Source organism: Falco peregrinus, chromosome 3 (assembly GCF_023634155.1).
Source record: "Falco peregrinus isolate bFalPer1 chromosome 3, bFalPer1.pri, whole genome shotgun sequence".
NCBI classification, from domain to species: domain Eukaryota; kingdom Metazoa; phylum Chordata; class Aves; order Falconiformes; family Falconidae; genus Falco; species Falco peregrinus.
In genome coordinates this window covers 97,729,766-97,754,351 of record NC_073723.1, presented here as the reverse complement: position 1 = coordinate 97,754,351, position 24,586 = coordinate 97,729,766, and the positions used below count along the sequence as shown (strand labels likewise).

Below are 24,586 nucleotides of genomic sequence, written 5' to 3'. Positions count from 1 at the left end.
AAGTTTTTGGCCTGTGTAAGTACAAATTTAAAAGTACATTATACCCGTAATTTACCTTTCATATCTGCAGAAGTCAACAATGCAATGCTTAAAGCTTTGTATAAAAAGCTATTAAGTAACATATTTGAATATTTCTAAAGAGACTAAAGAGTCAGGGAGAACATTAAAAACAGCTTCTTTCAGAGCTGTATTCTCATAGCTTGAACTGCAACAAAACACTAGGAGCATCAGCCTAGATCAGACTATTCTTGGGTTTCCAAAAAGGAGGGGACAGGATTTTTAGGGGGCAGTCGGCCCCTTTACCTATGTGTGCTGTATACCGTGGTGTGCGCATTTCTGGCGGCAGTATCACAAGGGTGTGCCATTTCCAGCCCCCCCGTACCCTTCCATCAGGCTGCAGCCAGCCCTGGAGTGGATCACTAGTTCATACACTGAAGTGTTCCTGGCTCTGGCAATAAGCACACAGGCAGACACTTTAGAGGAAAGAGTAAGAAAGGTCTTAATAAATTACAAGACAGACACTAAAACAGGTGCAAAAGGTTGAAATAATGACTAAGCAGCAGGCTCTGACAATAAATAAGTTATCTCTGTCAGCCTTATAATAAACTTGTGATTAAAACAGCTGCTTACAGATGTTTTGGATCTAACAGTCCTTTCTCCTTATTCACTTTGGCCCTGGTTCTGCCAAGATGTGTGACAATATTTTACTCCTTGAGGGTATCCTCTTGAAATGCATGGGACTGTGAGGAGAAAGCCAAGAAATCAGCGGAGTGAAGGACCTTGAGACATTGTGTGTCTGAGCCTGTTTTGCTACCCATGTGGAGTGGTGGTACAGAACTAGACCGTGCGTAAATCGCAGGCATTTCAAGACATGATGGATACAGTTAGAATATTTGTTGGTACCATGCTCACAGAAGAGGAATACATATTTCAAGTACATATGTTTGTGAGCAGGATTGTCCCAGAGAGTATAATGTTCCACTCTGAATTTTCACTGTGATCTGAAGTATTCATTTGCATTAATAGATTGTGCATATGTCAAAGAAAATATGCTTGTCAGTGGAAGTCAGATGGATCTACAGTATTTCCTTAAGTGTAATTTTGTAGTTCATTATTTTGATTGTAAAATGTGAGGCACCTTCTGCCACACATACCCTGTGGTGGGCAGCAGATCACTATACTCACTACATCTCAATTTAGCTATCTTGACAATGGGAACAAAAGCAATTACCAACCTAATGGAGATTTGGAAGTTTTAATTTGCCACCAGATATGACATTCTCAGATGTCAGTGAGTCTTATGCAAAAGCTGTTATTATAATGAAATGTTTTAAATGCCCAGTGTAGAATTTTACCCATGCAGCAACTGTCGTTTTGGCTTGCTGCAACTTTCTGACTTTAACATGAAATCTACAGCTGTAACAGTAACCTGTGTTGTTTTTCAGTTCTTACTGATAAACACCAAGTGCCTTTTTTTCTATTTTTCCCCTAAAGAAGGGATTCTATTGAAGCATGGCTCTTTCTTCCCTCTACTTTTTTTTGGTGGTGCAAAGAAATGAACAGCTGTAATATAAGCTCACAAGAATGCCTAAGAAAGTTTGTTTGCTACAAGGGCTGCATGAGTAAGCCGGGGGAAGTGAAACTTCTGCTCCTGTTTCTGCAGGTGAACTTTGCAGCAAGAAAACAACCAGTAATCACAAGAGGTTGCTGTAGTTTCCTGTACATCAAATAAGTTTTAAGAAAGAAATCCTGCTCAAGGATAATTGTCGTGAATGTTTCTTTCAGTTGCAGGTGGAGCTGCAGTTAAGTTTTTGCTCTTTGTATACAATAGTCATTTAGGGCACATTTTGCCAGCAGGATTGTTTACAAACTAGCAGTGAATTTCATTATAGTATTTAGTTTCTAATACGGAATTTTACTCAAGCAACAAATGTTCCCCCCCTCCTCTTTAGAACTCCAACCAAATTATTAGGAGGAAGTCTGCAGCTTTACAGGCAGTTGAGATTTATTTATATCATGTTCCCACTGAAGCCAATACAGTATCTTTGTCTTTTTTCCGAAAATATCACTTAAAAAATCATGTATAATTCATTAGATAGTACTCTACAAACACTCTTTAGAAGTTGAAATTCTCCACAGGCCCCACACCAAGAACTATTGCAATCCCTACATTAGCCTGATTGAGCGCAATTATCCTAGTCTCAGTACAGACTTTGGACACTTTGTTCTTGTCTAACGTAACACCTCCAGACATTTTCTTATAAAAGGGTCCTGCCTCTCTCCTGTACTAACAAAACATTTTCCTGTCATATATCATCTCTTTACATATTGAGGTGAACTAGCTGCAAAAGACCCAACTTTTGCAGGCAAAGCCTCCTATTATCCTTCCAGTATCTCTTCTATGCTGGGTTCAGTTTGATCTGCTTATCAAGCAGCCATCATCTGAGCTGCTGCAGGAAAGCTAAATGTCAAAACTGTAGTGCCAAATTCCAGCCACAGCCACAACTGCAGTCCCAGAGACCTCATTCAGACAAAAGTAAGGGGACATGGATATACTGGTATAAATGCCTCTGTCTTGGATAAGATGCAGACATTTTCAGAGTGCTCAATTTTTCTGTCATAGCATTTCCTCTCCTTTTCTGTCCCTTTCCATTCCTTTCTATTCCCTTCCCTTTCTCTATTTCCTTACACTTTTTTTTTGGTGAGAAATTTGCATCCTTCGGTCTCAAGTGTTTCTTTCTCACAAGAATAGGTAATGTTCAGGTTTTGGTACACTGGTGATTAAGAAACTGGCCATTCCGGCAACTCTACAATAGTTGCCTGTTTGGTGGAGTCTGCCTCAATTACTTCTACATCCCTTTGAAAGAAAGTAGTTTTACTCCCTTGTTCCAACAGAGGCTGACAATATTTACCTTTACTGGATATCAACCATGTCCTTTTAACATCAGTGACCAAACACTGTTTAGACATGTTAAGGGAGAACCTGGGAGAGGCTTGTTTGACAACAGCTGTCATGCAACCTGACCTGTAACATAATGCAACCTTGTTCCAGTGAAAAACGGAAAGGAAAAAGAAAATCGAAAGTATGTGAAATGGAGAGAAAAGGAAAAGGTACATCTATTGAAACTTTACTGCATTGCTAAAGGGGTTGGTCGTCTTTTTAACTGAATGTAAAAAATAAATAAAGTGAAAGATGGTTTAATGTTCCTGTTGGAACGCGTTACTTGTTGACAATTACATTAGCATACAGTTCTCAAATGATTTCGAAGACCTTGGCCGTGTAAAACATTTCTGGTGGGGTAACTGTGAAGATGTAAGCATCATTTTAAATCCTGAACAGGTGATAAATGGCAGAAGGGTATTAAAAGGGGCTTCAAAGTTTGAAAACTCAATAGATAAATGATTCTGCTGAGACCTTGTAACAAGAAAAGAGCCTGGCCTGCTTTTTGTTGTTTTGTGTTTTAACTCACAAAGATTACAAGCCCTGTAAGTCAGCTGTTTCATCTAGTAAATTGTGGATCTCAGGGCAGCATAACCCCTTGCAGACAGGTGGCTTAAATATGGTAGGTAATAGAACTGTTGTGCTAAGCTACTTTTACACAAAAAACACCTTAACAAGAGCTCTGTGCCCCTGAGTCACAGCCCACCTGTTCCCAGAGGCTGATATGTGATATTTTGAGCTTCATGATTCTTATCTTTGTCTGTGCATATGTATGTAAAGAACAATACAGAATGCTGTAATCATTTTAGGTGTGAAACTAGGGTTACTGTAAAGGGGGAGGGGGAGAAAACAGGGATTATTTTTTTTTTTTTTGAGAAGAATGTAGTCCCCATTAGGATTCTTGTTTATCTGCTGCCATGAAGAGAAGGCTTTTCAATAAATTAGGAAAAGGATTTTATGCCTCTATCTAAGCCACCTGTTGCCTCAGCTGAAAATAGATACTTAGCTCTTAATAGGAATGACTGATAAAATAGGTACTATATATTATACACATGCATATGCAATTTATTTATATGCATTATATAGGTGTTTATAGTCTGTTTGTCCTGAGTAAAAATGACATCTACAAGAAATGTGTGTTCATTCAAATGCTCCACAGCAGGATCCCGTCACAAGAACTTTGTTCCCCCCAGCTTCTGTGCTGCGCTGTGTCAGCCTGAAGCTGGATAAACACAGAGGAACGTTGCGCGTGTTTGTACAGGGCCTGGCACGTAAGCCCCTCGTATCCCCAGAGATACAAGCCTCGGAGTAGGGCTCCTTGCTGCTACAATAATACAAATATAGTAACAGTGATATGGAAGGCTAACCCAGGCAATTGTTCAGCAAGAATGGCTCAGGAAATAGTAACATCTGTGATAAGATATAAAAAGAAATTCTTGCTGCCTCTTCGTAGCTGGGTTTAAACCTAAAGACATGTCAAGCTGCATATGGCCACCAAAAATTACTGACAGTATGGCATCCAGACCACTTGCATTATGTATGAACAGCATTTTATTTCTCTAACAAGACTGGCTGTTGCCCTGTGCTCCAGGGGAAGCCTTTAGGAGCAATGTGTTGTAACAAGACCCAGCTTCGCAGAAGCAAAGGGCTCCACTCATCTCTACTTTCAAGGGAATTAAATGAGATTCAACATAGATGAATTTTAACCAGCCAACTGCCTCAATATAAACAGTCATTTCTTTCTTCCAGTGAGCCAGCTAGGCAGCCAGCAAGGAGAAAGAGTACCTCCCTCTTCTGCCAGTCGCACAAGATAAAGGTAGAAATACAACACACTCTGAGGCTGTGCTGCAGTCCTGCAGCTCCTTGCACAGCAGTAATATGCATTCATCAGACTCGGCTCCGTGAGCAGCTTCAGACACTGTCACTGGAGGAAGCTACTGAGCCACAGTCAACGGGAGGCCCATGGACCTCTCTGCAGATGGCTCTGGGCTCTCCAGCAAGGAGCAAATCCTGACCTGTTCCTGTCAACCCATTCAGAAAATGGTTTAGTTGGAGGCTGAAGACAACTTTTTTCCCTGGGATGAAGTTTCTGGAATGTCCCATCCCCTACAGAGCTGTTACTCCAGGGCCCACATCTCCTGTTCTTGATAGAACCTTACTCAGAGAATTATATTTTTCCCCAATTCAGAAAGCTTCAGAAAGCACGTCAAGTTCACTATGACACAAAGCTAGCAGGTTAAAGTCCATGGCTTATTTTTGTGTTACATTTTCACAAAGTAAGGTTGAAGTTCTCTCTTCCCCTGGTAATTCTTAAAAGGGATGTATTTGCAAATGATGGAAAAATGACCACACCAACACGTTAACGGGAACAGCCAGCTATCAGCATAACTTGACACGATGTCTATAGACACCACAGCACTGAGAACAGCAGCTGTTACCAAGCCAAACAGCTGAAATAAAAGAGGAAGAAAGGCGGCTTGCAAGTAACTGCCTTTGCTAGTCCAAAATGGCTCTTAATACTTTGTGTAAAGATACACTGTTTCTAACATCTGCTTGAAGTTAATCTGAAGAGTTGTTTGCAAATAGCAAAGCTGGTAAGCACCTGCTGCTTTAGGATAGATGAACTTTTGTGGTCATATAACATGCTATTTTATTCCCAGCAGATCTCACAGACACCACCCTATACAGAACAGAAATGAATGGACTTTGTGAAGGGCACTTTAGTTGAAATGGGATAGGACTGTACACAAGTACTGCCAGATACCAGAACAGTTTGAGTCTGGTTCAGAAATATTCTAGAGCCTGAGGGTCTAAGCGGTCTTAGAAGGGTGACTAAGGAAAGCAAATCAATTGCCAGTGTCTTAGGTGGTAACCTGGAGGTCCATATATTAATAGAGGTCAAAACTAATCAAAAAAGAAAGTTCCTGGAACCACTTCACCAGGCTGATTTTAAAACTGCCCTTTGCATCAGTGTGTTTGAGTGCAGCACAGGTCCCACCTTCCTGGCAGGCAGGGAATGCAAGAAATGTGAAGTGTTTTCTGCATTTCCAGTTCACTTTTGTGCTTTCTGTCCCCTTGTTAAGAGTTTCCCTGAGCCACTCTTCCCACAAAGAATTTCACCTCACTTGAATGTTTGTTTGATTTCAGTCAGGTAAATCAGAATGGCAAAGAAAAGAAGACAAAAGCCAGAGTGAGACTGAACCCCTCTTTACAGCAGGTCTCTGTATGCCTCCTCATTAGTGAGGCTTGTCTGTCTTTTCCATGCTATTCTGTTTCAATGGGGAATTGCCCTACTGGGTGTTTCCATGCTGTAAGATGGTAGATCTGCAGTGGAGCAGTTAGTCCCTCCCTGTACTTCAGCAACCATTTTGTCCTTTGATTTGTCCTTCAGTTTTGCCTGGCCTAATTTAGGATTGAAATTGTTTGCAGTTTCCAGAATAGCGATAGATGTTCAGACATAATTGAAAATGTCATGATACAGTATCTGTTAGCTTGTGTAGCAGTAACTCAGGTCATAAACTAGACAAGAATTTGTCATGCTGGAGAAAAGTTAACAACAAAGGTTCAATCCATCTCTTATTTCTGTGACAGCACAAAATTAAGAGGAAAAGTAGGAAGGGTGACCGAGCCCCAGGTGTCTTCTAAGACCTTGTGACAGTTCCTGTGTTCTTAATTAGATCTAACTCATCATCTTTAGAGCTCAGTGGAGATAGCCACCAACTTTGGTGGAGGGACTGGCTTGTAAAGAAAAGAGGAGGCAGATGGACAGCATGAGTGCAAGGGATAAATTTTTTTTCCTATTCTTGAAACCCACACAAATGATAATCATGTCTTCACTCCTCAGGTCAAGGATTGATATTTTTGACTAGACTTGTCTTTCCATCACTACTGCTCTAGAAGGGAAAGATGCAGCTATTTTCCCAGATGCTTTTCTACATCTGCTCTTTCTTGAAAAGTAAATTAGACATTCTACAGTTATAAAAAGACATGTCCAAGCTTGATTGATGTATTTAAAATCCTCCCTTTTTGTCTGTACTTTCACAAGAGAGTTCTTCAGAGTCCCGGGGGAGAGATCATCCACTTCCACAGATAAAAATCCCTTTGAGTTTTGCTTCTACCGTGGTTACACAGACATTCTCACACTTTTGCTGACATTTGGGAAACTGCCTTCGATCAGCAGCATCACTTGAGCCTGGAGTTTACTGCATGATCTGCCTTCAGTTTGACACTTCAGGCAAACAGACTGGCAGAGTCACTCACCATTCTGCGTTGTATGCAGAATACCCAGATAGCTTCTACATCTTTTTTTCTCAAATGCATCTTTGCAGCCTTTGCAGAATTTAATTGGTGTTAATTCCAAATGAACACGAGTCTCACACACACAAGTTTCTGTACAATCACAGCACTGTATGCAGGTAGAAGCAATAAGGTATGTTTGGGAAATCAGATGTCAATCTGGAATTTGGGAAATCCAATTTTTATCTCAGCCTACAAGTTATTAACCACTATCACTACTACTATTAATCTCCTCTCATAAAGCATACATAATTCATGACTGCATGTTCACACTGCACTGTGAACGGTGAGTGTCATTTCTGGGTATCTTGAGTATTTTTAAAAGCCCTGCAAATGCAATGTTCAGAATTCTGGATAACCAGGACATAGTGGATTCAGTTGCTATGGTTGCAGGCAACAGATAGGGAAGATCTGTGTTACACCTCAGGCAGAAACAACTGATTGTGCCACTAAATCCACTTACATTCTCTTTTTTTATTATTATAATAATTCACAGTTGTGCTGACTCTGCTGCAGGTAACGTTACTGGCATTAGCAGATGCAGGAAGACAGGCACTATAAATTGAGGACCCAGTGAAGAAGTTGTCCCCAGCCAAAACCAATAGGCTATAACTACTAAGTATGTAAGAGAAACTCTTTGACTTATATGTATCCATGCAACAATGAAATGTCTCTAAAAGCAGTCCACATCAGTTCCGGTATATCTTGACAATAAACGATAATCAATTCCAAAAGGGTATTCTTCTCGTTTGTTTACATCTGATCAAAATATTTAATAGCACAGAAGAGGGCTCATTCCCTTAAGAGATCTTGGATCCTTTCAGAAGCAATCAAACTGTACCACTACATCAGTTTCATTACTCACCCAAGTACCGGGGATTCAGCAGTCTTTTTTGTGCAATGCAGTTTTAACGTCACTAATGTGACAAAGAATCTCACTGTGTATTCACCACTAACATATTCCGTAACAGCTCCTTCAAATCCAATAATACTTACATGCTGAAGACGCATGTGCCAATAGGGAGTGTACATTAATAGGTCGACTAATATTATTCCCTTTCCATGCTACTCTAATTAGGGTCATGATGTCTAAGAGGTTTGAATGCAGTTACTTACTCAAACGTGCCAAGCTTCTTTTTTTTTAAAAAAAAAAAAAAAAAAAAAAAAAAAGTATGTCTGAAGAGTTGGGGGAAAAAAAAAAAAGAGCATGTGCACCTCAGCCCCTTTCCCATTATCAGATGGGGATTACAGGCCAGAACAAGTTTTCTTTTTAAAAAGTAGCTACAGTTTTCACTCATGTGAAATGCATGAACCAGATGGATACTTCACTGTTTCAGTTTAGTGAAAAGCAGAAAGGACTGGCCTCACAAATGATTAAAAATATCCTCCGAGTCCAGCTAAGCAATATCTATTTCCAGTATTGATTACCAGGGATGCACTTTTAACAACCTAGAGTATCTCTTAACAAAGGTAGCCAATTAGAGGAGCTGCGACTCTCTAAGTTGCTTTCATTTCCCCATTGTATCTGCCCACCTAATAAGTATGCACAGTGTCTGTACAGCTAGCTAATTCATCAGAACCAATCTAACTTTCACAACTGTTCTTTTAAAACAGTCTCTGTTCTGCTGCAGAGAGGTGGGATCAGAGTGACACTCAGTGGCAAGACAGAAAAAATGATTCTCAGTTTCTCCAATTCTAATCTGTTATTAGGATGCATAAAATTTTAATCAGATTATTAGTAGTATTTTCTGTCTGTTTGATAATATTCAATGTAAAGATTATAATTCAGACCAAAATGTGTACTTTTGGTTATGCTAACTGAAAGAAAGATTGGATTACTTTACCAGGGCCCCTCTCACTCATAACTTGTGCGCTGTGATCTCCTGCAATTGAAAAAAAGAAAGAAGAATTTAAGAAATAGAAGTAAAACCTCAAATAATTAACTTCATACATGAGTCTTGAATCACCGTAGTTTTACCTCCTGCTGTATTTGTATCTTTGCAGATGACTTGAACAGTCTGAAGAGTAGTATTTTACATCTTGCATACAATTTAACATGTTGCATATGTATAACTGACAGTTCAAGACCCTCCCAGTTATTTGTGTTAGATCAAAACATTTTCTCTGTTTCTGAATGCACACCAAGCTATGGCTAACTGAATTTGGTATCTGAAAAAAAAAGGAGACATTTTCCCTTAAACATCATTTGGAACAAATGATGGAATCTTTTCTAGTGAAGATTTTTAACATCAGTCTTGACAAGTATTTGAGATAAATATTTTAGGTGGAGTAGTTCTGCAGTAAGGCAGTGGTGTGGACTGTCAGTCTTTCCAGCCTTGCCAGCTTTGGTGCAGGGAAAGATTCATAGTATTACATTCAATTACAGTGCCATGAATTCTTCTGAGCCTGTGGCTGCCTAGAGTCACTCAAACTCACAGCGTTCAAGGATGTTCCTAAGTAGGAATTACCATAATACAATGTTCCTTCAGTCGCTGTATGTAGAATAATTTCCGTCTATCTCAAACAGGGTCCTGTTGCATCACCCATGTCTATGCGATCTGTTCTAACAAGCGGATCATGCCTCTCCCCACCACCACCGCCACCACCGCCACCACCTGGACCTCCCCCCATCTTCGATACAGAAACCGTACAGGATGAAGGAACTGCAGCTCGCTCAGCTCTGTTTGCGCAGCTTAACCAGGGAGAGGCAATTACCAAAGGTCAGGAGAAATGAAATTGAATTTTGGTCCACGAGTCAAACTACATCAAGAGCTCCTATATGTATTAACTGAACTTCCACTGCGCTTTTAAGTTACATTTAAGCAACTCAGATCTTTCTGAGGCTTGCAGTGAATCTGATGGATTAGACTGCATACCAAAACCTCCTTTAGAAGCAACAGCACCCAAATATGTTCAGCATACCAGAAATTCACACCATTTATGTAGAGATATCCTTTTAACTTTAAGGCAGCCAAGCTGGACACCTCAATTCCCAACAGCAAGTGAACCTCTAAGTTGCAATTCCAATAAAAATGTATCCCCCTTTCTAATTCACATTCAGCACACCAACCTGCGTCAAAACGTGTTACACGTTAGGTGAAAAGGTATGGCTCACAGATCAGCATGGAGTACAATAATAAAGCTTTTTGTGTCAATACTGGATAGGTGTAATTAAAGTGGATGGCTGCAAGCCTGAATACGTACAATTGAAACATCTACCTTTAATGCTGCAGGGATAGGTCAAATACTGTCATAAATGACAAAAAGAATCTCATTTTTATGGATGGAAAAATACGATATAACAAGCTGTCAGAGCTCACTACAGACAGAGAGGGATCAGAAGACATTGTGGCATTTCCTGTTAAAGGCACTAAGACAGCCCATCCACAGTAAAAGAGGTTTTGTATGAACTGCCAAAAATATGTAGGCAGTTACACCTTAGGTTGTTACCAAGGCAAACCTTGACAAAATAAAAAATGTAAATTCAAAGAATAATTTAACACAATTAGGTATGAACCTTTTCTGCTTAAATATGAACATCCTTAGGACTGGAAAACAGACTCTCTTTCATAAATACCCTTTTTTTTTTAGGGCTTCGGCATGTCTCTGATGACCAGAAGACTCACAAGAATCCCAGCCTACGTGCCCAATGTCCATCTGTTCGTTCTCCGACAAAAAGCCATACTCCCAGTCCTACCTCTCCCAAGAATTCCCCGCAGCAGAGCCATGCCCCTGTCTTGGAGCTAGAGGGAAAGAAGTGGAGAGTGGTGAGTTCCAGTCACACCTCTGACTTGCACCCTGCACGCTGCAAACCCGGTTGAGCACTGAAATGATTTGCACCATCATCAAGGTGCAACAACTCAAAGCTGCAGCTAAAATGCGCTGAGTCTTGCTTGCTCTACCTCACTACAGTTTAGCTTTTACTATTCTGTGGCATCTAAGGTTAATTCATTTGTATCTGAGAATCATATACTAATTCATCTGAACTGGAGAATGCCAGAACCAGCATATAAATTCCTTGCAAGATCAGACAATCCCCCAGAAACAAGTCCAGTGGAGAACTTCAATTAAAATCCCTTCTTGCAAGCCATTTATGCAAGTGAGAGGTAACAGTATTATCACAGAGAACTTTCTCCAGCTTTGTTAACCAAGAGAATTATACATTTATTTTTCATCACCCATTCCATGCAAGTATGTCTCCCATGCTCAAAAGTAGAGAAGAGTTTTCCTTTTGCTCAATCTACAGATGGAAAAGATAGATTTGTTTTAAGTTTGGGAGTTAATTTATTTAGGCATATACCAAAGAATCTGTGAGTGAAAATTCACGTGACTGTGTTGGTTAAAAGAGGAAGGAAACAATATGCAGTTTAGTCATGCAGAAAGTCACATACACGGTTACTCCGGTGGAGTTGAGTTTACATAAGGTGCAGTCACCATTTGTCTGTGTTATGCTGCCTTACAGTTATAGTACCTGGAACTTTCCTTGTGGATCCCTAGTCTGTCCTGGACATCCATGAGGTGTAAATGTCCCTTCATGCTTCATAATGACATTTCTTCACCTATTACTCCCTATTGTATACGGTAATACCTGCACCTGCTCATAACATACTGCGTAGAACATTATTTCACATCTGGGGGAACAAAAGCGTGCTCTGTTCTTCAAGGTGCCGGTCTAGATTGGATGGGAGCCAGGCAACCGTTTTGTAAGCGCATTTTTAAACTGTTGTGAGCATAGTGCCTTTGTTACAAAATTAATGAGTTTTGTCATGGTCTGTGCTAAGTTCTTCAGTTCTGCAGCTCTAAAATACACATGTCATCTAAGGGTGAATTAGGTGACATAACCGATCACTAAGCAGATTAGATTTTTAAGCCACAGGAAGGATATTGCTCTGTTGTAACTGAAGATGCAATGACTCGAGGATAAGTTGTACTAAACTCTGTCTGACTGTTAGCTAGTTAAACACAATTAAATAAACTTTCTTTTGAAATAGGAATATCAAGAGGATAAGAATGACCTGGTCATTAACAACACTGAACTCAAGCAAGTGGCCTACATTTTTAAGTGTAACAAATCTACACTTCAGATAAAAGGAAAAATCAATTCAATTACTATTGGTGAGTGGATAGCTCAGCTGGGCTTTAAATGCCAATCTTGAAAAAAACTGACTTACATGATTAATAATGCATTTGAATCATTCCATTCACTTTAATGGATTGATCATGTGAGTAAAGTTGCTCAGCTATGTGGTGCAAGACTGGGAATTATCGTAGTTAGGCATGCATCTATTTGTTTTTATCTTGCCTTTTTTATTTATGATTGCTTTTATTTTAGACAACTGTAAAAAGTTTGGCCTTGTGTTTGACAACGTTGTGGGAATCGTGGAAGTGATCAATTCGAGGGATATTCAGATTCAGGTAAATATCTATTTAAGAAACAAAGACAGAGAACAAGCAGGAAAGAAAAGCCCAACGTGTAGCTACAAGAGATTTTAAAAACTCACAGGAGCACCACAAAATTAAGAGATTGATCCATCCAGATGTATCTTTATATACACTGAATTCTGCTGATATATTTAGAAAATGCCTATGAAAACTATTGACTATCACTGAACAAAACTCCCTTAACCCAGTCCCTTCTGGTTCCAGTGAAGCTGAGACCTATACCCTGTAAGAACTGTTACTTCAGGCCCTGATTTTCTTGCTTTCAGGCTAAACAGCTCCTAGCACCTGAATGTTCGGCAATGCTTACGGAACAAATTCTGGCAGTTAGCTAATGGATTTTTAAGCCCAGAAGATGGCTATTTCTTTTTTTCTGGTTCTCTCAATGTAAATGTTCAAATAGACTTTCAAAGGAAAACTAAATGACATCAAGTGAAAGTAGGTACCAGGATTTTGAGAATCTCCCCTGCTAGCAACGTGACACATTACATGAACAAGTAACATAGTCACTTGCCTGGAAAGGGGCTACAAGCCTCTAGTGGTTTTGTCTTTGATAACCAGTAAGCAAAGCTCCATCAGAGATCGTCTTGCCTCTGGTTCTCATGAAAAGAAAATATACTTATTTTAAATCCATACACTGCCCTCTGTACTGGGGACACTTGCCCCGTTCAAAATACAGACAGTCTGCCTGACATTTACAGCACTTACTCACCCCACTGCAGAGGGGTCTAACTACACATGCTCTAATACTGGGTTGTGTCCAATATACATGACCTAGTCTCAAGAAGGGACTTCAGGATGTATTATTTTAAGGAAAAAAGAAATTAAATGTTGATTACATTATATCTAACTGCCAGTCTTCAAAGTGAGCTAAAAGGCTGTGCCTGCTGTATGACATTAAATGCAGACAGTCCTGCTCCATGCTTCAGAAATACTGGTCACAGCCACCACAGGGAATAATAGCAAATCTTTTTTATATATTTTGAACCTCATGCAAGTGACTGATACTGTTACCAGCTGTGTGTATCTTCTGAACTGTAACAAGCAATTTTATTCATGATCACTACGTGTCTTCTTACGGCAGAGACAGTTAAAGATCCCAGGCATTTATTTCAGTGTTTTTTTAAACAATTAGATTATTTTTATCATCACCTCTAGAACTACTCATGGAAGCTGAAAAATTCATATGTAATGAATAGTGAAACCACAGCTTGTTAATACACAAATAAAGGGGAAATATCTTTTCTAAGAATCAAAATTATTTTGATTAAACAGGTTCTATGAATAGTGTATACGGCTTCTATGCCATGAGGCAGAGTGGAGTTCCACTCCAGGCAGAGCCTGGCTATATGCTATATGCCACTTGAATCAGGCAGCTTCCGCAGGGTTTGAGTATGCCAAGTGCTGAGCATCTCAATTTTCTCAGTATTTTGAAGACCTAAGCTTTTCATTTCTAAATACATAAGAGGTTAATGGAACAAATTTCAGTTAATTCATCCTACAGATTTTGCTGTAAGTAGCCATATTGCTTAGCTCTCTCTCAGTGGTATTTTTTTTTCCTTTCCAAATATTTGCAAAATGAGAACCCATTAAAGAAAATAAAATTTAAGATGCATTGATCCTCTGTGTAGATCAGACATCAGGATCAGGGTGGGATGCAAGAGGACAGACCACTTGTTCTTGTTTTCTGTCGCATTAAGGAACTAATGTTGAAAATATATTCTCAACTTGAATGATGGGAGCCAGTCTTTCATTAACAAGTACATACCTATCACATGCCGTTACTGTTCTATGGCTCAGAACAACCTCTGCCCTTTGGATGCCTTGTCCAGAGCATATTCCTGTCCAGGCTAGAGAGGGCAGGAGGAGATGGAGGAGTTGTTACTGACAACCAGCGAGTCAGCCAGATAGCCATGAAGAAATCTTCTAATCTGTAGAACTGTAAACAAGAGCGATTTCCCTTTCTCCCCTAAAGTAAATCCTGTGCTTGCTTGTAAACTAACATAAGAAATACCTTTAGAGATTTAATTAACTTGATCTCAGTAATTTTTTAGAACCGTAGCTTACCTGAAGGGGATAAAACCCCCTTCCTAATGTATGCTGTAAAACCTGGAAGAGCTTTGAAGTCTTCCAAATGTATTAGAAATCACTTGTGGAGTACTACTGTATGCTGGGATCTTTCATTTGCCCTTACTGGGTTGGAGTTGACCTGTTTGATTTCTTCACCAGTTCTCAAAGATGAACAAGGTCAACACTGCCTAAGTATCAGCACAAAAGCATCACCAAAATTAGAGAGAATCAGGGAGGGATTTTCATCAAACTGTATATTAAAAGCTTGCTGTATATTAGAAGTTTGCTGTTGTGTATATATTTGTTACCAAGAATTTTCACAGTGTCTACCAAATCAAATATAAGTGTCATGCAGGCAGCTGACACACAGATCAGATGTTGGTGGCTAAAATTAGACCTGGCAGGCAAAGAGGATTTTATTAACAGTATTTTTGTGCACATTTTAAGATTTGATATGAAGTAGATTTTATTTTACAGGTGATGGGGAAAGTGCCAACAATTTCTATTAACAAAACAGAAGGCTGCCACATCTACCTCAGTGAGGAATCATTAGATTGTGAGATTGTGAGTGCCAAGTCATCCGAGATGAACATCCTTATCCCTCAAGATGGTGATTATGTGAGTGAGATATTTTTAAAGCTTTCCTCCCTCTTCCTGGCTGGTCTTGGTAGCTCATAGCACTTAAACTGCTAGGAAAGAAACTTAGCATACCACAAATACATTACATCACCAAAAAATTATTCAGAACAATTGACTTTCTATGTGCCGACATCTCAGCTATCAGTGCAGGAAGAACTCCTTATCTTCTGCGGCACAAAGTAATTTCAGAGATCAGACATGACGTTATTACTTTCCATTTTGATAGATAATGGTTTCATCTCCTGTTCATTTAATTTTCTTTTTTGATATCCAAACATGACCTCCCAAAGAAGCTCACTTCACACAAGAGCACTCAAGCATGAAGATGATGATGCTAAAACTAAAATAAATACAATACTACTACAGATGAAACAATATAGTATAATATACTTGGTTTTTTCTAAAGCTGTTGATACATGGGTAGCATCTGTAGTACTTTCTATTATTGTCAACATAAGTCCTTAAAAGCCACTTAAACAGGTGCATTTTCCTGGCTCCTTTTCTGTTCTAGTAAAATTTTCATACTATGCCCATCAGCATTTCTAGTAAAGTCATGTCACTTCACACACTAGCAAGGGATCATGCAGGCAAAGGATACTTGTAATAGTTACCTAGTTTTCTCAACAGAGCAGTGTTGAAATTGCACTGAATGGCCATAGACAGAACTTAAATTTCTTGTTAATCTTTTGGGCTGGAATTTTGTTTGGTAGAGGGGTTTAGGCTTTATAAAAGAAAATATGTAACAAGAGAATTCTCACGCTCCACATTTCCAAAAGTGACTGCTGGATGCCCAGCTTTAGATAACTAAAAAGGGAATGATTTTTAGTGGGTGCATATTCACCTGTCCCTTAAAAGAAAAAGGTCCTTTTGATCAGTCTGACCTCAAATCACCGTATCATCTGAAATTACTGGCTATCAAAACATCTATTTGAGGTTTGAATGAAAAAACCCTTCTCGTCATATCGGGTTTTGTTTACTGCAAACAGAGAAAGACCCAACAACATCTCCCATCTTTTCACTGAATACATGGAATGGAAGGAGATTTTCTTTGATGTTCTGCTTTGTTTCATGTACCCCACAGGGGGTGCTGAGTCTTTTGAAGTGTATCACATGTCAAATGATACGTTGCTGTTTTTATTTTATTCTTCCATACTATAACATTGCTTTCGTCCTTCAAATTAGACTCCTTGCTAAATGTCCACACCTAAAGCCTTTCTGCTGTCTTCCAACACAGACACTGATGGAATCTAAAGTCATTTCTGACATGAGGCTTATTTACTTAGTTGTTCCAAATAATGGTGTGAGAGGGATTATTGCAAAGTAGTGCCATACCAAGGCTATTTGAAACTGGGTAGCAATAAGGCTTTTTCCTGTGTGGCATTGTAAAATAGCTTCCTAGGGTAATGAAGAAGGCTACTCTCTAATCCTGGCATGTCTGAGCTATCAATGCTTTCTCAGTCATGTAGCACTAATAGTATTCCACCAGTTTTCATGAGATATCCACTGTTTATTTAACCATCGTTGTTGCTTTTGTTTCTTACCAGAAAGAATTTCCGGTTCCTGAACAGTTCAAGACAGCATGGGATGGATCTAAGTTGGTCACTGAACCTGCAGAGATTGTGGGTTAGCTTCCTAACGCCATACAGCACTTGCTGACCGTGACCAGACCACAGCCAGCAGAAACAAAGCAGTAATGTAAAGAACTAGAAGTAGCAGTAGTTCATACTGCTGTGATAGGCCTTCAAGCATTAGCTCTGCATGCTAGGAACAAGACCATTATCTGGCACCCTTTTGTTAGGCATCCCAGTACTTTTCACATTTCCACACAGTTTGCCTTCACATACGACTTTAATTCTAAATGATTTCATGTGAATGTAATAGCTTAAAACCCCCACCCTCCAGTCATATCCTTGGTTTGAAATACTGTATACATTAAGCCAAAATACTGCATGATACACTTTGTTATCATCTTGCTTCAGTGCATTCCTTTTTTTTCTGCTAATCAAAAACAGCATTAAGACTTTAAGATGTTTATTTTTACCTATTAAGCAATTCCTGTATGATGCAGTAAAAATGTACCCCTAGAAAGTATGCATTCCTTGTAGTTCTGTGGCAATCATAATGGGGTTTGTTTTAAACAAGCAAAAAAAGGACAACTTTCAGCAATACGTTTTGCTAAAGAAAGAAAAAAAAAGCTGGTATTTTAATCAAACACTTTTCTAACACGTATATTTAGAAGATCCCTGTGTTTTCTGCGAGGTAAGATTTTATTATGGTCTACAGGCTTGCTATTGCCCTCTCACTTCTTGAAAATGAGTAATTCTTTCTAAGGTAAAGCCTCATCTAATCACTTGAAGATTTTTTGCTCTTGGATTTATTTTTTTTTTTCTGGTGAGACAATCTCTCATTATTTAAAATTTCACATTGTAACTTGCATCCTATTCAGAAAACTGAGGGAGGCATATATGTCAGATACCAGCTAGTTTCCGTACTGATAATGTTCCTTTAAAATATTGCTATTGTAGCTCATAGTCATTAAAAATAGGTTCCTGTTTCTTCCTCACATTTGTAGGACTTAATCAATTTCAAATACGTCCACAAAGCAAAGCCATAGATTTATGTCATACTAATTCTAAGCCCATATAAAGGGGTAATCTCCTGTTTAGCCCTTTGATTCTACTTTATAGTCCCTATTGTACATGCTTTTTTAATAAAGGTGGAGTGTTGTATACATTTGTACTATTTCAGCACATAGAACGAGTAAAATTTTAAAAATTTAAGAAGTCATCATATGTTTTTGATCACTTGTAAGACTTTGTAACAGTGAAATCACAGTGAGATGCTTGAAGAGCTAGTTACAAGCTAAATTTTGTGCCTAATTTATCTTGAAAGTACATTAATTCTTGAGGGTTTTAAAGTTTATCTTTGATTGCAAACCCTATACAATACAACCAGTAGTGCTTATTCCGTAAGGTTTTGCTATCTGATGTTTAATCTATGTGTATAATGTGTTTGCTTTAATACATACCATTTTTTCAACAGTAAACTTCTTATGAAATAAAAAGGAAAATGTACTTGTTTAAATACAAAGTTGTTGAGAGCTTGCTCCATTGTGGTGTTTGTCATACCTGCTTTCTCCTTAAATGCTGTTTCAAGAGCTCGATTGAGAACAAGTAGCTCCTCCTCCCATTTCATAAAACATTATCACTTTTGCTGCCATCGTCCACCTGACAGTCAATAGCAGCTGTTCTGCATGCTAGCAGGTAAAACTGAAGTTTCATGTGTATAACTGTAGTGACAGCCAGAGAATTGAGCTTTTCATGATTCTCACTTCTAGGTGCACCCGTATCTTCCAGAGATTATGTCTAGGGAGATGATCATGACCTGGTGCAAGTTTATAAGGTTTGCCTTCTATTTTTAGCTTTTCCGATTGTTGCCCTGTATGGCTTTGGATGTGTTAACATCCTGCGTTAACAAACCACAAGCGGTCCACTCCATATTTCGCTTAGATGTGCTTCATATCTGAAAAATGGGTATTGCATACTTGTCGTGATAAAATGACTATTGAAGGATTGTTTAATCCTTAAATCATAATCATAATTTGTTCCGTAAAATAATCTCATTATGGAGCATTCTGACCTGAAATACTGACTCTTGTTTTCATCTAGCATCCAATACAGATCAAATCATTACGCAGCAACAGGAAGCCACTTAATCCTTTGGAGGTATGACACAAAACAAGTACTGAATGCTTGATGATGAACAGAAAGCAGCGAGACAGCTCTGAATCACTACACAGGCAAATTCTTTTAGTTCTACCTAGGGATTTCACTCTCCCCTCAAAAGCAGTGTGAAGGTTGGTCTGATTCTGCTTTTAAATGTGGTCATATAAGAAAGGGGACAGACTTTTTTGTAGTGCCTGTAGTGATAGGACCAGGGGTAATAGCTTTAAACTAAACCCTAAAGAGGGTAGATTTGGATTAGGTATTAGGAAGAAATTCTTCGCTGTGAGGGTGGTGAGACACTGGAACAGGTTGCCCAAAGAAGTTGTGGGTGTTTCATCCCTGGAAGTGTTCAAGGCCAGGTTGGATGGAGTTGGAACTGGATGCTCTTTAAGGTCCCTTCCAACACAAACCATTCTATGATTCTATGGAAGCAAACTCCCTTTTGGCTAGTCCTTCTCCCTAACACTCACGTTCCTGCAACATGCAAGACCCACGCACATTTTTTTGACTGGTTTCTTAACAGGAAGAAGTCTTACGCAATAATAGCATATGCCTGACAGTCTGAGCACACCTGAGAACTTTGCCAGAGGGAAGACATTTGAAAGATAAGGAGGAAGGCCTTGCATGGACAGACTCAAGGTAATTGCTTCAACTGAAGAAAAAACTAACAAGTCCATGTATTATTGGACACCAGAAAAATAGAAGAGAAACTTTTTAAATATGCAGATAGCCTTCATCCACTACTCTTACTAAGCCACATGACAAAAAAAATCTATAACCAGCTTTTGTCAACTCTGGTCCTCATAAAATATACTTGTCATACATTTACAGTAGGTTGCACTGGTTTTTCCCTGCAACCTGTCCTTAAATTTAGAAATATAAAGGAGTGCTAAATGAACAAAATAAATCCAATATTCTGATTCTATCCTACATGAATCTGTGTACAATTAAAGGTTAAAAACTCATTTTCTGAAAAATCAAGTATATCTTGAGATAGAAATAGTCAACAAGCTGCAGAATGATGGTTTGATGAATCATCTTGACCATGATGAGTTGTGTCCACCAAGTCTTCAGCAGCAAGTTTGATCTGTGTTTAATGGTTGACTCCATCAAGGAATGAACCGCTACACGCCGAGCATCCCTGAGGTCCTATTGTTCACTTCTTTTTACTGCACACTATCACACAAGGTATGCCCCTTGATTTCAGCTCTACATTGCACCAAAATTGTGGTTATGCTTTAAATCAGTGCAACTGTCAAAAGAGAAAACAGTGCATCTGGCGCCTATATTGATACGGAACAAATGTGTATGGTGTAATTAGCCAGTTCATTTTTATAAACCTGCATGGGTCAAATATTCACCAGTACAGGTGCTGTCAATCAGCCAGTAACATACAGGTAAAAGAGGAGATTTTTACTAAGTGTCCAAATGTAAAAAGCTTTTTTCCTACAAAACGCTTCAACGGATCTCATACTTTCTTAAATAGAACCTCTGTAGAAGTACTCATGAAGTACTCTGTACAAGTACCTCATAAAATTCAACAAGGGGAACTGCAAAGTCCTGCACCTGGGTAACAACCACCCCATGCACCAGTATATGCTGGGGGCTGCCCAGCTGGAGAGCAGCTTGGCAGGAAAGGACCTGGGAGTCCTGGTGGACACCAAGTCAAACATGAGCCAGTGCAGCAAAGGGGACGGGCGGTATCCTGGCATGCATAAGGAGGGGGCATTGCCAGCAGGTCGAGGGAGGTGATCCTTCCCTTCTACTTAGCACTGGTGAGGCCACATCCAGAGTGCTGGGTCCAGTTCCAAGCTCCCCAGTACAAGAGAGACATGGACATACTGGAGAGAGTCCAGTGAAGGGCCAGGAGGGTGATGACAGGACTGGAGCATCTCTCCCAGGAGGAAAGGCTGACAGAGCTGGGACTTTTTCAGCCTGAAGAAGAGAAGGCTCAGGGGGGTTTTGTTAATGTGTGTAATAAGTACCTGAAGGGAGAGTGCAAAGAGGACAGAGCCAGGCTCTCCTCAGTGGTGCCCAGTGACACGACCAGAGGCAGTGGGCACGCACAGAAACACAGGAGGTTGCTGGTAAACATCAGGAAACACTTCACTGTGTGGTTGACAGAGCACTGGCCCGGGTTGCCCAGAGAGGCAGTGAAGTCTCCCGCCTTGGAGACATTCTAAAGCCACATGGACACAGTCCAGGGCAACTGGACCTAGGGAGCCCTGCTTGAGCAGGGGGTGGGACCAGGTGACCTCCAGAGGTCCCGGCCAACCACAACCCTTCTGTGATTCTGTGATACTCGTTTAGTTTAGAACGTTGGCTACCCCGTTAGTGGAAACGGGACGCGTTGCGGTAGTGACTCCGTGTGACCACCAGATGGCAGAAACCGGCTGAGGCCCAGGCCCTCGGGAGCTCCGAATGACAACACGCGGCGCTACGGCACTCCCAAGGATGCGTCTCGTTTGCCAAAGAACGGGGAAATTCTACCCTCTAAAAGTCACTGTAAAAACATTTCACGATTACTTTGATTTTGAAATTATAATCTTGGTAAAAGAAAGTTTGATGGGCAAGGAAGAAGAAAAACCAGCTACTTGTGACCAATAATTAATCTGATCTTTTGGTTTTTTGAACACTGCTAAGCCTGTTTCCATTAACACCACACTTAAAAACTGATTGAACTTAAAAGTAATATTTGACAGAGCTATTGAAGATAAAGGAGTAAGTAATTTCAAGTCTGCATTTGAAAACCAGAAATCTTTTCAATGTCCTAGGAAATCAGGCACCTGCTGAGGCTTTCCAGTGCCATAGTTATTATCCGGACAAACCATTTTTCGTTCTTACTCTTTTCGGAGTCTTCAGTGTATCTGGATCTGCATGAGTTCCTTCAATGTCACTGTACTATACACAAGTTCATATACACTATACACAAGTTCATAAACCTGTGCATCACATTCCTTTCCCAGAGATCAAGCATGTTTCCATTTGAAATCTTTCCGGGAGTCATCTCAGTATGCACACAAGTTGAAAGTGCACTCTCCTGATGTGATGTTCAGCTGAGCTCCTTCTAAGATGTGGAAGCAGCTGCCTCCAGACAAATGGAAGTAATATTCACTTGATTATACAATATGCTAGCACACAGAGCAGTTACCAAGAACATAAAAGACAGATTCAGTTCCCCTGCTGGAGGTGATCTGAGTCCACTGCTGTGAAAATACTTGCCAGTAGCTCCTGCCCTCAGAAGGTGCCTATAAACAGGCCCCTGACATACGAACGAGTCATTAGATTAAAATCATAAATAACACTCCCCAGGGAACGTTCTGACTACCAGGGAACAAGAACCTGCTCTCTCTTTATAGTTGAAATAACCCTGAAAAATCTTTTTGGGTGCCAAATTTTTGTAGAGCAGAGAACGCTCCCTACTCCACCACCCAACACTCGGTGGTGAGCTTCTAGGCTTAACCCTGCTTCCCTAAGTCTTGCTGCCTGCCAAGGACCTGATCACCACTGACCACCACAAACTCTTCTCCAAACCCCTAGTTCCAGTGCTGCTTCAGTGGAGGCATGTTCCTGTACACTCCTCTGGGGGAACACTAAAGAATGTGATAGAGAATTGGGTAACTGGCAGGGTTTCTGAGTGCCGTGCTCCTCAGTAAAGCTGTTTTCTGCTTACTCTTCATTCACACCAGGTCAAGGTAAAAGGCAAATAAAGATATTTACACGCAACTCCCAAAACAGTACTAGTAACAGGCAACCACACTAAAAATCTATGTACCATATGTTCATTTTTTTCTCAGCTGATTTGATATGTCCTTCTTATCAACTGTGACCACTAGGATTCTGTTTTCTGTCTGTATTACACTTAAAGTTGCATCTCTTAGAAAGAAAATGCTACTCAGTGGACCATGAAAGCTTTTAGAGCCAAAGTCTCCTTCAAAATCCTCAGATGGATCAGGCAGAGCGGTTTCAGAGTTGAAGGCTAAATTGATTTCATTTGGGAGACAGTTGAGCCATCTTTCTACACTGTAATATATAATGCTTTACTTTATACTTACGTAAATGCCTACTTTTTTTTTTTTTTTTGAGGGGGGGGGGGGGTGTCAAGTATCATGTTCTGTACCTGGCTGCTTGCCCCAACAAGGGGTAAAGTTCTCATGCTTTGGTGACTCAGTCTGTATGTTTCAGTAACAAAGAATCTCTTTAACCAACATTTGCATTTCATTTCACTCTGTACATGAACATACATACTTGATACAAACATGTAAATAGCATGAATATATGTAGGCTGCTGGCCACAACAATAATTAACCACTTTGGAATGACAAGAGGTTGCTGTTGATTAATGTCCAACAACTCCCATCCAAGGACTCTTTTAAAGAGCTCCTATTATTAGAACACTTCAGCATGATGCAGGAGATGTGATCTGCATCCCCCAAGCAAAGGAAGGGATTGAATTTCAGTTTCATACACCCAGGTGAATGCTTCAGCAAATCCTTAGTTTTAAAAATTGTTTAAAACACTGCCTTGAAAACAAAACGCTAGAATGAGTACCAAAAATGAGCAAGGATACATCTCTGTAGCTCTGAACAACAGATGTACAGCAGACCGGTGCTCTGTTACTTCCTATTGACTATAAAGGACTCCCCACTCAGGAGTGACAAACCAGGCTTTTCAGCATTACCTACACTAAAAGAGCTTCAGATGGGATTCCAGATTCCCCTTAAACCTTAACTACTGCAATATCGGCTTTTAGGTGCTTGCCTTCCTCTTTTGATCTAGGTCAAAACATTTCCTCTTGCCTAAATCTCATTTCTAAAGAAGTGTATTTAACTGCCAAGGCATTCAGCCATTTGTTTTCATCAACTGGTACAGTGAACTACACAAGATTATCTCGCTCTGACTCTGCTCACAAGAGAAATCAAACTAAAGTAGGGAGAAATTGGTGCTGCAGAAGACGGTAAGTACTCCCGTAACATGTGTGGCAATCTGACACAGCAATGTGTCACACAAGACCCTTTGTCATCAAAAGCCTAAGCTGTGCTTCCCCACCACTGGCAATCCCTGTTGTTACAGCATCTCTATCATACACATCCCAGACTAGAATAATCTGGATGCTTGCAGAATTTGTGGGTCTTTCGTGGGTTATTTTTTTAAGGTAGAAGAATGAAAAACTAGTAACTGAAAAATACGGGAATGAGGAAATACTGTGTTGTCTGTGATACCTGTTACTCCCTTGCTCTCCGCTGTCAGCGATCCCATTTCACCTTGAGTACCCAGCATAATTACATAAAGAGTTCTAACTGGTTATGTCTGCGTAATGCTGCTGGTGACTCTAAAATTTACATGTGACTGACAGTATTCTATGGAGCCTGTGAGATCTTGTAATCATACCTTAAGAGCTGATCTGGCTTGCAAAACCTGGCCACATGTGCAAAGCACCTGACACTGGTTGTAAAGGGTTTGTGGTGAAAACCTA

The 24,586-nt window shown here is 39.9% G+C and overlaps 1 protein-coding gene across 1 annotated transcript in view; it reads left to right on the top strand.

Annotated features, from left to right (window-relative positions):
* CAP2 (cyclase associated actin cytoskeleton regulatory protein 2) overlaps nt 1-18,475 on the top strand; it is a 68,543-nt gene extending 50,068 nt beyond the window's left edge. Inside the window, exons 8-13 of the mRNA XM_005235062.3 lie at nt 9,765-9,957; nt 10,829-11,004; nt 12,229-12,352; nt 12,570-12,652; nt 15,224-15,364; nt 16,930-18,475. Of these exons, the coding sequence (XP_005235119.1) occupies nt 9,765-9,957; nt 10,829-11,004; nt 12,229-12,352; nt 12,570-12,652; nt 15,224-15,364; nt 16,930-17,013 (801 nt within the window). The 3' untranslated portion in view covers nt 17,014-18,475. The remainder of the gene's footprint in view (nt 1-9,764; nt 9,958-10,828; nt 11,005-12,228; nt 12,353-12,569; nt 12,653-15,223; nt 15,365-16,929) is intronic.
* Nucleotides 18,476-24,586: the final 6,111 nt, after the last annotated feature.